The 15,492-nt window shown below is 38.0% G+C and overlaps 2 protein-coding genes across 3 annotated transcripts; one reads left to right on the top strand and one right to left on the bottom strand.

Moving 5' to 3' along the window:
* Positions 1-1,072: 1,072 nt before the first annotated feature.
* hmgb2a (high mobility group box 2a) lies at positions 1,073-3,879 on the bottom strand. The gene is made up of 5 exons (XM_040145726.1): positions 3,747-3,879; positions 2,783-2,942; positions 2,344-2,492; positions 2,088-2,262; positions 1,073-1,763 (listed from the first exon to the last, which is right to left on the bottom strand). Exons 2-5 carry the CDS (start codon positions 2,927-2,929, stop codon positions 1,587-1,589), a joined length of 648 nt encoding a protein of 215 aa, XP_040001660.1. The 5' UTR covers positions 2,930-2,942; positions 3,747-3,879; the 3' UTR covers positions 1,073-1,586.
* A 4,384-nt stretch (positions 3,880-8,263) lies between these two features.
* Positions 8,264-15,361, top strand: pmm2 (phosphomannomutase 2). 2 transcript variants are annotated; one of them, XM_040145722.1, is made up of 8 exons: positions 8,264-8,619; positions 9,837-9,948; positions 10,057-10,133; positions 10,341-10,432; positions 10,642-10,741; positions 11,819-11,894; positions 12,129-12,244; positions 13,927-15,355. In XM_040145722.1, exons 1-8 carry the CDS (start codon positions 8,545-8,547, stop codon positions 14,029-14,031), a joined length of 753 nt encoding a protein of 250 aa, XP_040001656.1. In that variant the 5' UTR covers positions 8,264-8,544; the 3' UTR covers positions 14,032-15,355. The 2 variants fall into 2 exon arrangements, with proteins under 2 accessions (XP_040001656.1, XP_040001657.1); XM_040145723.1 differs by lacking the exon at positions 8,264-8,619 and adding an exon at positions 8,771-9,568 and having other exon boundaries at positions 13,927-15,361.
* Positions 15,362-15,492: the final 131 nt, after the last annotated feature.

Genomic DNA, 15,492 nt, shown 5'->3' with positions numbered 1-15,492 from the left:
TTCAAATATTAAATGGTTTTGCTGAATGAATAAAGAGGGACATTGCCATAAGCAGTAAAATGTCTTAATTTGGCTAAGTTTAATGAAGTATATTTATCCTGTATCATTAATAGAATATTACACAACCATATTAATAGCCTCTGACAGGGTTCGAAATAACATTGTGCATGCATGCCTCTTTATTCATTATACATTTCTTTTCTGAAATAAATCTCATTAAAATCTAAAATCACCCTAAACTCATGATAAACAATCATAGCTAAAGCCAGATCATTCTTATTCTGAATATTTTGCTATATTGTTATAATTGCCAACACCACACCATATCAGTTAACCAAAAGAGCTGACCACAAGTAAAAATGCAATTCAGTACATGGCCTTACAGTAATTGTCACAATACAGCCTAAACCAAATACCTGAAGAATGCTTTTACCCCTTAAAAACGTACAGGCATGATGGGCCTAATTACCTTCTAAGGATGACTTGTGTCAACTTCGAAGTGATGATTTTTAAAGAATTTTAATGTCACTTCGCACATGGGCTCTGTCTTAGGGGCACTTGCCCCAGTAATCCATCCATGCTGTTAAACCCCCATGCAAACCTGGCATGTTTGCAGTTTCAACTCACTTTAGCATACACAAATCATGGGAAATTTATCTGAGCCCTTTAGAAGTGTCACTTTTGCAATTCTCTGATACATGACATGACCTGATAAGAACTGAAAAATGACTTGCAAGGAAGCCTACTAAACACTATAAATTAAAGTCATTTTGAATTCTTATAGAGCACAATCATCAAGATTCCTGCATAACAGGCCTAGAGTACAATATAAAACATTTGATCTTGATTTATAAAATTCAGTGTTCATTGACTTTGATAGTCGACTCACAGCAAGGTAGCATGCAGAATTCATCTGCATCCTAAAATCTAGAGCTGTCAATGCATACATTTTTTAGTATATTTGAACAATGATTGCAACCTTGGGCATCACTTATCCTGTACGATAAGAGTACCATTAGGCAACAGATGAAGTCATTACAAACTGGTGAACGATTAGGTCCACACATCCATAATCAATATACAAAATTTTATTACAAAAAGAAAAATTCATTCTACATGACAGTTTTCAAAGTTACACATTAAAAATGGCTGCAAACACTTAAACTACAGATAAATCCTGGTAGTAAAATGACAGTGAAGAAACAGCACCACTAAACAGAAAACATAAGCAGTGCTTCCAGGAACAATAACTTTTTAAAACTTTACTGATTTGCTGCTGTCCACTGCCTGTACAGGAGTCACAGTCCATTGTATTATCACAGGAAGTTCATATCTGGCTGCTGGTATAGATAGCAACGAAGATCTTAATGTAACAAACCGAAGTTCAACCGGGGGGTGGGGGAATCATAATCGCGCTAAGTGAGAAAATAAAAACTAAATCCCTGAATTAGAGAAGGAATACAGGTCTGGTGTCCTACATAGGCAGACCAACAGGGACAGCAGGCTATACTGTTGGAATCATACACACAAAAACAAAAGTTAAGCTGAACAACGCATTGCAAACTTCACATCCTTTAACAAACTGCTTAGTCATCATCGTCATCCTCTTCGTCTTCATCTTCCTCCTCATCGTCGTCATCTTCCTCATCATCATCATCATCGTCAGCTGGTTCTGCTTTCTTGGCAGCGGGCCTGCCTGGGCCACTCTTCTTACCAGCATCACTCTTCCCTGAACCACCTCTGGCTCTGTATGCTGCAACATCCTAAAAAGATTGAAAAGATTGAAAATGTATGTAGTGTTTCATACAAATATCTTAACACTCAGTACTCTCAATGTTTTAATGTAATTTTAAAAAAAAAAAGGGTGGTAGTCTTTAGCAAATGCTAGTTAAACAGAAAAGTGAATTTATTTGACAGCATTTTCAGTCACATATTGATGGCCTACTCAGAATTTACAGCACCAGGACTTGTAAGCGGGGTCAACTGGTTTGTTGGGGTCTTTTTATGGAAACTTAAAACTGCCCCCATCATTAAATTGAATGCAACCTGCTGGCACTATGCAAAAATACTGGGCAACAGGTGGATACCTTCTCATATTTTTCCTTCAGTTTGGCAGCCTTGGCCTCATATGGAGCCTTGTCTTTGGAGCCCTGTGTAGCCCACAATTCGCCAAGCTTCTTGGCAATATCACCAATGGAGATACCAGGGTTCTCCTCCTTGATCCTGGGACGGTGATCAGAACAGAAGACAAAGAAAGCAGAGCTGCAGAGAAGAAAAGGAGATCGGTTAATGTAGAAAGCACAGATTGCATTGTGACAGTGTTATAAAAGGTTCAAAACTTACGGTGGCCTCTTTGGGGCATTGGGGTCCTTCTTCTTCTTGCCCTTCTTGGCGCCCTTAGGAGGAACGTACGATTTCATCTCTCGGTCATAGCGGACCTTGTCATTCTTAGCCATCTCCTCAAACTTCACCTTCTCCTTGGCTGACATAGTCTTTTAAGAAGAAAATAAAATTCATGAACTCGTAACATGGGATGCACATGTCCACATTTATTTAAGATACTCATCTTACTTTAACATCCCTTCCCCACTTTGAGGCAAAGGTGTAAAATTAGAGGCCAGGACAGCAGCTGCATTAAAACAATCTGACTGTCCAATAAACTTGCTCTATTCCAACACACTATAAGTTTGGTAATATGTAGAATCCCTTATCCAAAACTAAACGTTTCAAATGCAAATAAATATCCATTTTAAAAGCTCATTAGAAATTGATGCCAACTTACCTTCCACCTCTCAGAGCATTTCTTGGAAAACTCTGCAAAGCTTACACTGGTCCCTGGATGTTTCTTCTTGTGCTCTTCACGACAGGTCGCGACAAAAAAAGCATAGGAGGAGGTCTTTCCTCTTGGCTTATTTGGGTCCTTTGTCATGGCTGCGTTTAATCTACAAACAATAGCAAAAGCATCGTACGAAACGGGATGTGTGAAGTTACAGACCTACTCTAGCTTGTATCTTCACAAGAAACAAACATACGTACGTATGCGCTCATATACGTTATCCTTTAGTTTAGTTAATGTCAACCCGAGTAAATGTTCGCACATTTGCCGTCGTTGGAGTATTGAGAATAACGTCACAGTGGGGCAAGCAGACGCCCTGGGGTGTTTTAAGGCTCTAATCGGATTTCTGCTTCTGTAGGACAAAAAGACGCGACTCCATTTTGTATCTTCCCGCCTAAACTAAATGCGCCAAAAACTTGTCCAACAAAGTACTCTAATAGCAATCGCTTCACTTCCACATGACTATTCTGCCTCCAAATGCCGATCAACTAACCACGGGAGAGAGTCAAAACCAAATGGTGCCTTGATTCAAACTTGAGAAGTGGGAGCTAACGTCTAGTAGCAGGCTAAGCTACCAAACCAAATGGCGTTTGAACTGCATGCTGCGCATTTAGCATACAGCAATAGACTACACTGCTTGTTTCACAACACCGAAGCAGACTAAACAATACAGTTTATAATTTGAAATAACCAGAATCCGAGGGCTTTTTTCACACAGACAATTTATGAAACCTTGTGATTTACGCCAACATACAACTTATCAGACAAATAACTTATTCACTAATAGACTTTAGGTAGTAAACGTTCATAGGCAGGAAACTCGGTCACTGAACACATTACATCAGATTACCTAAGAAAGCTTTCAATATCAAATATAGCTAAGTGCGAAAGCAAACACGACAGCCCTTACCTGTTTGCTGTGAGACAAGCTGTAAACGAGTGAATGAGGAAGAAAGCGCAACTGTTTTGTCACCGTCTGCGAGGCTGAACTAACTTGACCAGAACTACTTCCACAACTCCTCCCCGTCATCATCGGATTGGCCAAATTTAAGCATTTACATTTGAACGTAGGACACAAGACGGATACGCCGCTCTGATTGGTTGTAGTATGTGCGATTAAGAAATCAAGTTTGTATGCATTGTCTGTAAAAATGATTGGTTTAACTGGGCTTTTAAACATTCGGCGCGAAAAATCCTTTGTTAGCTTGGAGTCAAAGTATCTGTTGATACTTTCGGTGGTCGCTGGTCGGTATACGTTTTAACTGTTTGTTTCCTGGATGAGAGTAATAGGAGCGTCAGCTATCAAAGAGCAGTTTCTATGTCGTTTCTTGAACTAGCTTTCTTTGTTAGATCAAGTCAAAAACAAAACTGCTTATTTGATTTTTAACGGCAAAGGTGACTCCTAAACCGACCAAAGATGAAAGTAAGACTTCCGTATTTAGCTTTCCCCTTCAAAATACAACTTCAATACAAACTGCTTAAGTTTTGGTATTTTGACAGAATATACATATAGAGTATATTAATTAATGGAAGACTAATGACCTGTTCTAAAGTGTAGTATCAGACTTTGTGATGTATAAAATGTAGGTACTAATCATTTGAAAACACATCCTCTATCAGATAACATTAGTTTGAGCTAGAGTTCTAGAACGTAACAAAATATGAAAGCAATAATCACAATGAAAAACGTATACATGGTGCCTGCCTTACAGCACTAAATCTGCATGGGAGCAATGACAAAAACAACGACGTTTAGTTTAGAATCTCTTTTATTCACAGGCAGGAAAATGCATGGTGTGAAAATAACAGAGAAAAAGCAAAAATAATTCATGTACACAAAACTGGACAGCTCTTCATCAGTTAGCTGCATAATGTAATTTGTATATCCATAATTTATAAACAATTCAAGCAGCAACAGGGGCCAGGAATGTATACTGTATGTCTAGTAAAAACAAAAAAAGTCACAATCATGTCAAAGAGCTTCATTTTGTCACATGGAAAGTTAGACCTATCGTTTTGCAGAGTTAAAGGATCTTTAGGTTTTTTTTTTTTTTTGGTTTGTTTCTTTCACATCTTTTGAATTTAGATGATTTAATGAAGGGATCCTTGTTAATGGAGGATTTTTTTTACTTTAGCTCACCTTACTCCTGGTGGTAAGAGATCCTTTGTTTTGATATCATGGCAGTACATATAATCTATAATCATCATTGAATGAATAACTGTAGTAGTCCATCCTGCATGCAGATATCAGAAAAGGTTGTAAAACGCCCCTTTTAGTACAATGACTGTAAAAACACACTTCTAAAAATTTTAAAAATAACTTATCAATGGGCAAAGGCAGAACAACTTCCTCTTCCATTAAAGTTACTAAAAACAAAACAAGATAGATATATGAACCAAGAGCACCAAACAAATACTGTCAAATACTCACCTGGCCAGAATAGAATTCAGAGAGGAGTTTCGGAAGAAGAGGCGGATTGGCCACAGGAGCATCATGCACCATTAGACAGGAGCCTGTACAAGTTGTGATGAATGCAAAAAAGATTGTGTTGATTGACTCGAGTGGGTTCTTCTTTACTACAGCCTACAGAACCAGCTCTAAGTCCTGATATATATGAAGTACTGTATGTAACTGCACGGAGAGAGAAGTTAGCTATATTAATGCTACAAAATGAACACAGTCAGACGACCCACCCTAACTCCTGAGCCACAGTCGCCCATGTCAAAGAAAAACTACAGTAAAACGTTTCCCCTTTTGTTGGAGCAAATAGCTTGTTGCAAACCTACTCCCCACTAAGTTAAGCATTCAGAGTCAATATAACAACCTTAACAAAACAACAATGCGCTCTCCTAATACTGCGCCACAAACTATGGCCTAAAAATTGAGCTACCATTATCTTTCTAAAACATCCTTAACAAAACAAAACAGTAAGCCACAGAAAGGCAGAAATAATTACTTTTGCCAGACACATCTTTCATATTGGTTTTAATCATACAGCATATACACATACTATTGTTCTGTTTTAATTGACTGTCAGAGAGGTGTTAATTCAACCATAGTATACAGTATATTTATTATTGAGGTTGTAGTTTTCAATAGTGTTGCACTAGAGACTTATATTGAGAGGTGTTTTTAATGTTTTGCCCACCCCATTTACACACGAGGTTGGTAAAATATTAGATACACATTTCAATATAATTTAGACCAGCACAGCACCACCACTAACTGAAAAAACACCACTCACAAGTATCAATAAAAACTCAACATTATGAGCTTCATTAGGGGTGGAAAACGTGGCCGAGCAGTTGTCGTAGATTGCATTAGACTGTATAGGTATACCTCATAAAGTGGCCAGGGAGTTCCTATTTCTGTTACACAAAATTATATTTTTATATTATTTTTAGTACTTTTCTCCCATTTGGGCTCTTTTCTTGCCAAATACTTGATACCGTTTCCTCTTCAGGTCTCTAAAGATCTCAATCGCATTAAACATTACGTCATAACCTGTAATGAGGGGTCGCAAACAAATGGACACTGATTTTTTTCAAGCAGTCACAAGCCAAAATGCTTGGGAACTGCTGGGCTGCATCATGATCATGCAGTAGAAAACAGAATACTAGGGCGAGAGAATATGGACAGCAAAGACTTCAGAGGCTGATAGGAATGGAGTTAGAAGGAAACTGACTGAACATGATTGAACACGAATTAACTGAAGTTCAGAAATTGCTTCATCTCTCATCTATAATATATTCAACCTCTTGCCACAAACTCTGTAAATGTACTGTTGAAATTTACAAAGTCAGCTCACAGTAGAACATCAACAATCCTTATTTTAGTATTAAAATGCTCTGTGTGTGAGACGGGTTGTGTGAGCATACCAGTGGTTGCACATGTCCACTTTTTAAATGTTTGCAATGATAGTCTCCTTTGGATTGACTGTCATATAATTTGACCTATTTCTGAAATTAGTGATCCTCCATCTCTGCATGAAACCTGTCCAAGACATCAATGCTCTTTTCCATCTTATTACAAAATGTACTGTGTAGTAAAAATGTACAGTGTTGGATAAAGCTGGACAATATACAGTTGTATGCAAAAGTTTGGAGACCCTGGGCAAATAACATATGTTACTGATTTTTGAAGTAAAAAGAGGTAGGCTAAATTCAACCCCTTCAGCAAACAGCCATTAAAAATGCACCTTTCTTTAAATGTTAATGCACTGTAGCTTTAGAGAGAAAGAAATTACACTAATGTGGCATTTACAAAAGTTTTGGCCCCCTACTAAGTCAGTTCTTAGTAACCCCCCCTTTGGCAGGTATCAGAGCTTGCAAACAGTCTTTCTCTTTTTGAATGCAGCTCATTTTAAGTTTTGAGATACAGTATGTGTGCATGCACAGCATGTTGAAGATGTACCCACAGATTTTCAATGATGTTCACATCAAGAGTGAGGGGCGCGCCAAAAGCTTCAGCTTGTGTTTCTTGAAGCAGGTCAAGGTGGATTTTTTGAGATATGCTTTGGATGATTGTCCTTTCGTAGAAGCCAGCCTCTTTTCAGTTTCACTTTCTTGACTGACTGCAGGACAGCAGTCTGCATCCAGAATGTGCTGATATTTAGTGGAATCCATTCTTTCCTCTAGCTGTACAATGTTTCCTGTTCTACTGGCTGCCACACAACCCCAAAGCAGAATATTTCCACCAACATGCTAAACAGTTTGCAAAATGTTGTTTTTATGAAATGCTGACCCCTTTTTTCTTCAATTACATGATAGACATGTTGGAAAGAGGAAATCACAAGCTGAAAGAGCATTGATATTTTTTACACCCTGCTCTGATTTGTAGGGATCAATTAGCTTCATTTTCAGATCCTCAGTTGCTTTGAGGAATCCATGGTTGTTGAGTGTATCCTTGTGGATACAAGGTTTTGAAAAGTTAGAGAGTTTATCAAGCTTTGAAATTTTCATCAGCTGATAATTCCAAATGACGAGTCTTAACCTGCCTTACAAGTCCTGACATTACAAATAAGACTTTTACAAGTAAAACAGTGCCCAAACATTTGTATATGCCATAATTAGTTTTTCCCCCATTTGATAGGATCATGAAATAAAAAGTAACAGAGCATTAACATCTGAAGAAAGATTAATTTTCAATATCTTCCTCATATCTGATCTGAGGAGCACAGAGCAAGCTGATGGATAATAGAGTGATACAGTCTACTTATGAATCCTGTTTAAATTTTTTCCTCAACAGAAAATCTGCTGCTCCATCAGGCTGTATTTTAGCACCTGTGTTTATGCACTCCTTCACTATTCCTCCAGCAGCAAAAAGCTTTTTATACTGGTCAAAAATTCACCGTAACCTCACATAGCACTGCTTTGCACACTGTTGAGCTGTGAGGAAGATGATTTAGTTTCATGTGGATCTACACATTCCGGTACACTAGGTGGCAGCACCTTACTTTTGCGATCCGTTGGTAAACACTATGCCTTAAGAATAAGCAGCTGCTATCTTTCGTAATAGTTGTACTTCTTTGCAGTTTTACAGCTGGATAAAACAGTGGAAATAACGACAGAAATATAAGAAAACTGGCAGCAAAGCGAGAAAGACGTGTGTATTCACACTGAGTGATCACCGTACTTCTGAAAATAATACAGAGGTTTTGTGGCCACAGTGAGACAGTGGCTTAACCAGACTGAAAAAGAGAGACAAGATGAGTGAAGAAGCTATGGACTCGAGCACGCTCTGCCTCTTTGACGTGGACGGAACGCTCACCGCCGCCAGACAGGTAAAGGAACAGAGACATATATATATAGAGAGAGAGATTGTGTGTGTATGTATAAAACTAATTTTACACCTGACTCCGTTCATTCAAACATTTACTAGTACACACTGTCTGCGCAACATCCGGCTCCACGTTGTTTTTGTCGTTTTTCCGAGCGATAATACGCTCCGTGTACTTTGGAACATAGTTTCACAAAATAACTTCAGCAGATTGCAACCGACTACATGGTGACAAAAATAGTGGTGTAATAGTAATGAATTATAGTGTACTTTTAGGTATAGGTGCAAGTCACTTCCTTTGCTAACCAAGTGTAGGCCAGTAAACGATGACTGTGTCTGACGGAGCGAAAAGCCTGAAGGACTTTTTGACAGTTTGCCTGAGCTTGCAGGAAATACTCCCGCTGATCTATAAAGCTGTGGCAAATATGGACACCGTCGTCACCTTACGCATTCAGACGCTAATGGTGTTTCCCTTGAGTTGTTAAAAGAGATCAACCAATGACCTCTTTGTTTTTTTTCTTGTCAGACGTGTTAGTGATGGCACATACCGTTACGACGCCCCTCAAGAAAAGATAAAAACTTTATGCAGGTTTACGACAAAACTTTATGAAGTCAGAAAGCAAATTCAAGCTTCAACCAATCAAGAATTGAGAGCGTGTCACTTTTTTAGCACAGAACTGAGTGAATTTTTTACGTTCTCCTCATAAAATGCTGCAGTTGTAGACGAGCTTATATACCGTGTTTGTCAGTGAGTGGGTGTGATGCATTACCCGCAGTGTCTGCAGAATTGTGCAAAGAGACGAGGGCATTGTGTTGTAAGGTTCCAGTGAGCAAATGTGCTTGTGCAGATGACAAAACTGGTAACTTAAACGTGTAATCTCTGCACCAAAAAATACAGTAAAACTACCACATAGGACCAGTGTAAAGTTATGCGAACAAGACTGAGAGGAAAAGTGAGCATGTGTTCTGTTCAAAAGCATCACAGTGCACATAATTCCTGACAACTGTAATACATGCAGAAATGTTTGACATTTCAACAAAACGGTCTGATGCTTAACTTCAGTATGCAAAACTGACTCATAATGCAGACTCTATCAAATGTGATGGATTTTCTTCCTGCATCCTTGTGGTCTTCGTAGGCATCATTTTTCTTTAAGGCATCACTTTGATTAAGTCTTGTTGAGGATGTTGCTGTCAGTTGTTCTATCGTGTGTGTTTCAGTGTGTGACTCCAGGCATGGCAGAGTTCCTTGAGAACTTGAGGACCCAGGTTCGAGTAGGAGTGGTAGGAGGGTCAGACCTCAGCAAGATCAAGGAGCAGCTGGGAGATGATGGTGAGAGACACACACATCTGTACCTCTGTTGTAGATTATTGATATATTTACTTCTTAAAAATGTATTTAGGTTGAGTCTCTGTAGTTCTCTTTTGTCTGTGTATATAGTGATCCAGAAAGTAGACTACGTATTTGCTGAGAATGGTCTTGTGGCGTATAAAAATGGCCAGTTACTCTCTATTCAGGTAAGTTTGACCTAATGTGTCCAAACCACACCTTTTTATTTGAATGCTTGTAAGCCTGTATTGTCAAGGTTTTTGTTTGAAATTTTAAGATGATTAGCCATCTTATTCTTTGTTTTGTGAACAAAAAATACAAAGATACCCTGAGTATGATGACATTACTTCATGTGACAGGTCATGAAGTTTAATTTGTCTGCTTGCTGTTGTCAGTCCATCCAGGCCCATATGGGAGAAGAGCTTCTGCAAGATTTTATCAACTTCTGTCTCAACTACATGGCCAAGATCAAACTGCCTAAGAAGAGGTACAGACATATCTGATTTCTCGTCACATTATCAATATTTATTAGCTTTTTGGGGGGTTAACAGTTCTGTAGCTCTGTAACTGATGGTCAAGAAGGTGTATTTGGAACTGTAAAAGTGAGATTGCATTTTAAAGCACAGAATAATAATGGATAGTAATGATCTGGTTTTGCCTTATGGAGACTAAATTGTAATGTGCAATTTTTTACAGGGGGACATTTATTGAATTCCGTAACGGCATGTTGAACGTCTCACCTATTGGACGCAGCTGTACGCAGGAAGAGAGGAAAGAATTCTACGAGCTAGATCAGGTAGTGCAGATAAATTCACACTGAGTAAGAGCTCTTTGGCTAGAGTCAGAAAATGCATCACTTAAAGCTGAACTAATCAATATTTTTATATTAACAAAGGATCAAATGACTGTGAAATTTAGCAATGAACCCACAGAGAATAAACAATTGACTCTGCAGTTCCCCTCAGCTTTTTGGAGCATGTTAGTGTCTTTAAACTCATTGTTTTGGTTTTATGACCCACAAGTTAACTTTTTTATTTCAGTCTCACCACTAAACTCATTTTCTCATTTTGCTGCAGCACTAGCTGCCCAGCAGCAAACAACAGACAGATACAGTTAGAGAGAGTGTCTGGTGAGCATTGAGGAGCATTTAGCAACCAGAGAGCTAGATGTTCTTCTCAGGAGTTAATGGCTACCAAAACATAGGAGTTGGAATATTGGGCTTCCATTTGTCTAGTGGCCAGAAACATGGCTCCAAATAAATGCTGTTCCTCAGTGTCTGTGGGATATTAAATTAGGCAACTGTTTGACATGTTTGACAAAACATCATTTTAATGTGATAATAAATCAGGTGTTTGACACCAACAATCATGCCACGGTTACAGTCATTGAGTTCCTATTTTTCTCCATTCTCATGTTTAATGTGAACATCAACTGGAGCTCTTGACTTGTATCTGCAGGATTTTATGCACTGCACTGCTGCCACTGGATTGGCTGATTGGATAATTGCATGGATAAAGAGGTGTACAGGTGTTCCTAATAAAGTGCACAGTGACTGTATACTATATATCACTCAGAGGATGTGATAGAATGTAGATGTAAAATGGCATTTTTCTTTTAAGCTTTTTTTTTTTTAAACTAAACTGCCACGTAGTGAATGTATACACCCTCAAAATACAATTGTATCTGTATTAGAGTAGTAGTATTTGTGTAAAAGCTAAATATAAATTAACAAAATTGTCTGAAGTTCCTGTTTAACTAAAGCAGCAATACATATATTATTTAAAATAATTGCCTGCATTTAAAAAAAAAAAAAAATACAAAAAATGATGCACCAGCTGCAGGGCTGCAATTCTTTGTTTTTTGCTCTTAACAGAGAGAGAAAATCAGAGAGAAGTTTGTGTCCGTATTAAAAGAAGAGTTCAAAGGGAAAGGGCTCTCATTTTCAATTGGTAAGTCAGCAGCATTCATGACAATTATTCAGTTTTTGTATTTCCAGTGAATCTATTTTTGGAAGTAACAGCAGCCCGTGTGATTCAGGAAATTGGCTGAAATCGTTATTAATCTTTACAATGCACATGCGGAACACGTGTAGTATTTGTGTGTTTTGACCAAAATATCACTTCAGACTTGGACAGTATTGGATAGCAGGTCACTTGTGCTGTTTTCTTTCTTTTTCTCTGCAGGAGGGCAGATCAGCTTTGATGTGTTTCCTGATGGTTGGGATAAGAGGTACTGTCTGGGGATTGTTGAGAAGGACAATTACTCAACCATTCACTTCTTTGGAGACAAGACCAAGCCTGTGAGTATGCGTATCACTGCTGAACAGCACAATAAGCCTGGTGGCTGTAGAGCTTACATGGAAATTCTTTAAAAGGTAAAATACCAATAGAAATGCTACGTAAAACCAGTAATAAAAGACCAGACAGACAACCCATCAAAATGACACACTTGGAATACTGAGCCAACAAATGGGTTTTTCTTGACAATATACTTTATGCAAGGAAGCCTATGTTGTCTGGCTGGCACCAAAGCTGACAATTTTGCTGATGTTTTAAAACTGTTAAAACACATTCTGGGATTTGGGCGTTCTAGTGGATACTGTTAAAAAGCAAGGGAGTGTATCTTTTAGTTTGTGAGTAAAAGCCTAGGTCACTGCACTGTTGCATGCTGTCCTGTTTTTTGTGAAAGTGATCACAGCAGGTATTGGTTTGTCAGGACTTGAGGTGGGATCACACAAGCTGACTACCATCCCATTTTTAAAAACATTTTCCTTTCATCCAGTTTATCCAGAGTAGACATTTTCTGGCAGTCATACTAAGCTTTCCAATACTCTTAGCATGACTCCTTTTATCAACAACACGACTGTTCTTCGTGGATAAGTTTGTTTGTTTTTTTTCTCTTGACTGTGGTGGAATCACAACTGGAAAACAGCAGTGATTTTGAAACTAATGACACAAAGCGAGAAGGGCATTCCTGGTACACAAGTTTAAAAACTTGTTTTGTAGCTTTGTAGCTGACCAAAGGCAGCTCTGTAAAAAGATGAACGCTACTATACTATTGTATTTGTAATTGGTAAAACATGAGAGAACATGATAAAATGAATGGTATAATGCTCTGTCTTATAGAGTGTGTAGACATGGAAGCAAACTTAACATAAACTGAACAGAACAATGTTCTGTGTGTTCTGTCAGACCATACATCAGTGTAGTGAAGCTGTTTCTCCAGTTTTAGAGGGATGATTTCATATTCTCTTTGTGCTGCACAGAAATGCATCTGTCAAGGAAAAAAGGCTCATTGAGGGAAAGATTTTTTTCTTAACAAAAGTTGTAGAGTTCAATTGGTTTCATGTGTATACCTCTGGTGTCGGTTTATAGCATTAACGGAAAAGGGTCATGCGGCCTTATAGGCCAGAGCCTTTTTATTAACTACCTGTTATTAGCCTTTTTTGTAAAGTAAATTGGGTTAGTCAGAAATAGGGATAACTCAGTCGCATTTTATGCTCCTGATCCCGATTGGACTCTTTTAATGTCATATATCTTCATTAAACGTTCTTCATTAAAATTAGTTTATTAATTTAGTTTGGCTGCAGAGTATTTTGAGAAAATCTAACCTGCATCAAAAGCTTCATCATATTTTGTATTTTATCTTATATTATTATTATTATTATTATCTTATCCCTAGCTATGATGGGGATCTTGATGCTAGGTAAGAGGATGAGCCATTAATTAATCAAAGTGTTCAAAGGTTTTTTGATATGAACAATAATCGTAGTGCCAATATTATCAGATGGCCTTGTCTGAGCTGGTATGTAGCTCAAAGTTTAATTGCTGTAGGACAAATATGAAAGATAACCTAGACACACACACATACCAGTACAACAGAGTATATTTGAATATGAACTTTACACCAGCAATCTGTGACTTCAAACATCACAGTGTAGCTGAGCTGGCCTCTGTTTGTGTGCCTGTGTTTTTGTGACAGGGAGGAAACGACTACGAGATCTACTGCGACCCTCGGACCATCGGCCATGAAGTCTCTTGTCCAGAGGAAACCCGACAACTTTGTCAGCAGCTTTTCTTCTCATGAGAGAGAAGCTGCAACTGTTACTGTATGTTCTCCTTATTTTTACGTGACAGAGAAGAGAGACTTTTGTTAGAAGTCGTATTCATCTGTCCAGGTGTTATCTTGAGGTTTGATGACAAAAATCATGAGTTTCATGCAGAAAGAGACAGTTTCATAATGTGATTGATAATGTCAAGGAATGAGAGGGAAGAGTCAGTGACACATGAGAAGAGATATTTGTAGGTAAATTTGGTTAGGTTTTAATCAGGGCTGTCATGGCTTTAAATGTGAGACTAAGTGTAAAGATTTAAAAACTAAAAAGTTACCTTATTAAAATGAGATTCTGGCTTGTGTTATCAGCATTACTTCATGGTAAACACTGAGCCAAAACCCTTGCCAACATAATTTTTAAAGACTAATGTAGGGTAATATTCATCCACATGTAATTCTGACAAATCATGTTTTTGATTGTGAAAACAGAACTCAACTGGACATGTGTTTTGATTGTGGCCTAAAATTTCTACGATTTGTCATTCTGTGTACTGAATGTCACTACCATATGATCCTGAATCTGCTTTTAACTAAACCCCAACTCCCATGTGACCCACTGTGCCTCTGAAAAACTGCCTCAGTGACACAAACACTGACAGAGGACTCTTGGATGTGGTTTTGTAGTGTGCTGCAGTTTTTGGAAGATTTGAGTGAAGCCTAGCTGGTCACATTTTGCTGTTAATGTAACAAACAGATCCAATTGCTGCTTTATTTTCCTAGAGCAAATTTTGTCAGTCATATGTTGCTGCTGGAGCAATGACGTCTTTTTCCTTTTTTTCTGTTGAAGTCTTTGTGGGTTTCACTCTTGTCCATGTTCAGCCATGTTTACTGTCACTGCTAACTGAACAAACCAGAACCATAATACACATTACCTCCAGTGTTCTAGCTGATTTGTCCTCTGCATTTTCTAGAACAGAAAATATAAAAAGCTTTCATGGATTGTGTTACAGAGAACACTATCAGCAAAATATTTCTTTTGGATATGAAAATGTCACCAGTTAGTGTATTACTTGAAGGTGAAGCAAAAACAACAGGATAAAGAAGTATATCAGAATAAAAACATCTCAATAAAAACATGATGATATGTAAGAGTCACAACAGCAGTGGACTGTGTGATGAGTTCATTTTACAAAACACATGTAACTGACAAATAAATGTATCTGAAAAGTAATACTTTATTTACCATATTGTGTGATTGATCCCAATACATGGCACAAAATGTTAAATAAGTATCAACATTTTATAAAAATGCTGTTGGAAATAAAATAAAGGAACAATTCCCAACAAACATTCTTGCTAAGGAGTCCTTAAAAGTGCCTGTTAAAGAATTGGGACCATCATACAAGCTTAGCGATATCCTGCAACAAAAATGCTGTTCTATTCCACTGACTGTTCATCAGGAAGGGCTTCATCAGTCTCCGCCCCTACTTCTAC

Source organism: Xiphias gladius, chromosome 15, assembly GCF_016859285.1.
Source record: "Xiphias gladius isolate SHS-SW01 ecotype Sanya breed wild chromosome 15, ASM1685928v1, whole genome shotgun sequence".
NCBI lineage: Eukaryota > Metazoa > Chordata > Actinopteri > Istiophoriformes > Xiphiidae > Xiphias > Xiphias gladius.
The sequence above is the reverse complement of the archived record's forward strand: the minus strand, read 5'-3'. Positions and strand labels throughout refer to the sequence as shown.

Excerpts from the sequence above, each read along its gene's own strand:
- pmm2 (XM_040145722.1), top strand. The coding sequence starts at position 8,545 with ATGAGTGAAGAAGCTATGGACTCGAGCACGCTCTGCCTCTTTGACGTG. Across the intron at positions 10,742-11,818 it reads AATTCTACGAGCTAGATCAG|AGAGAGAAAATCAGAGAGAA; the intron begins GTAGTGCAGATA and ends TGCTCTTAACAG. Across the intron at positions 11,895-12,128 it reads AGGGCTCTCATTTTCAATTG|GAGGGCAGATCAGCTTTGAT; the intron begins GTAAGTCAGCAG and ends TTTTCTCTGCAG.
- hmgb2a (XM_040145726.1), bottom strand. The coding sequence starts at position 2,929 with ATGACAAAGGACCCAAATAAGCCAAGAGGAAAGACCTCCTCCTATGCT. Across the intron at positions 2,263-2,343 it reads AATGCCCCAAAGAGGCCACC|CTCTGCTTTCTTTGTCTTCT; the intron begins GTAAGTTTTGAA and ends TCTTCTCTGCAG. Across the intron at positions 1,764-2,087 it reads TGAAGGAAAAATATGAGAAG|GATGTTGCAGCATACAGAGC; the intron begins GTATCCACCTGT and ends CAATCTTTTTAG.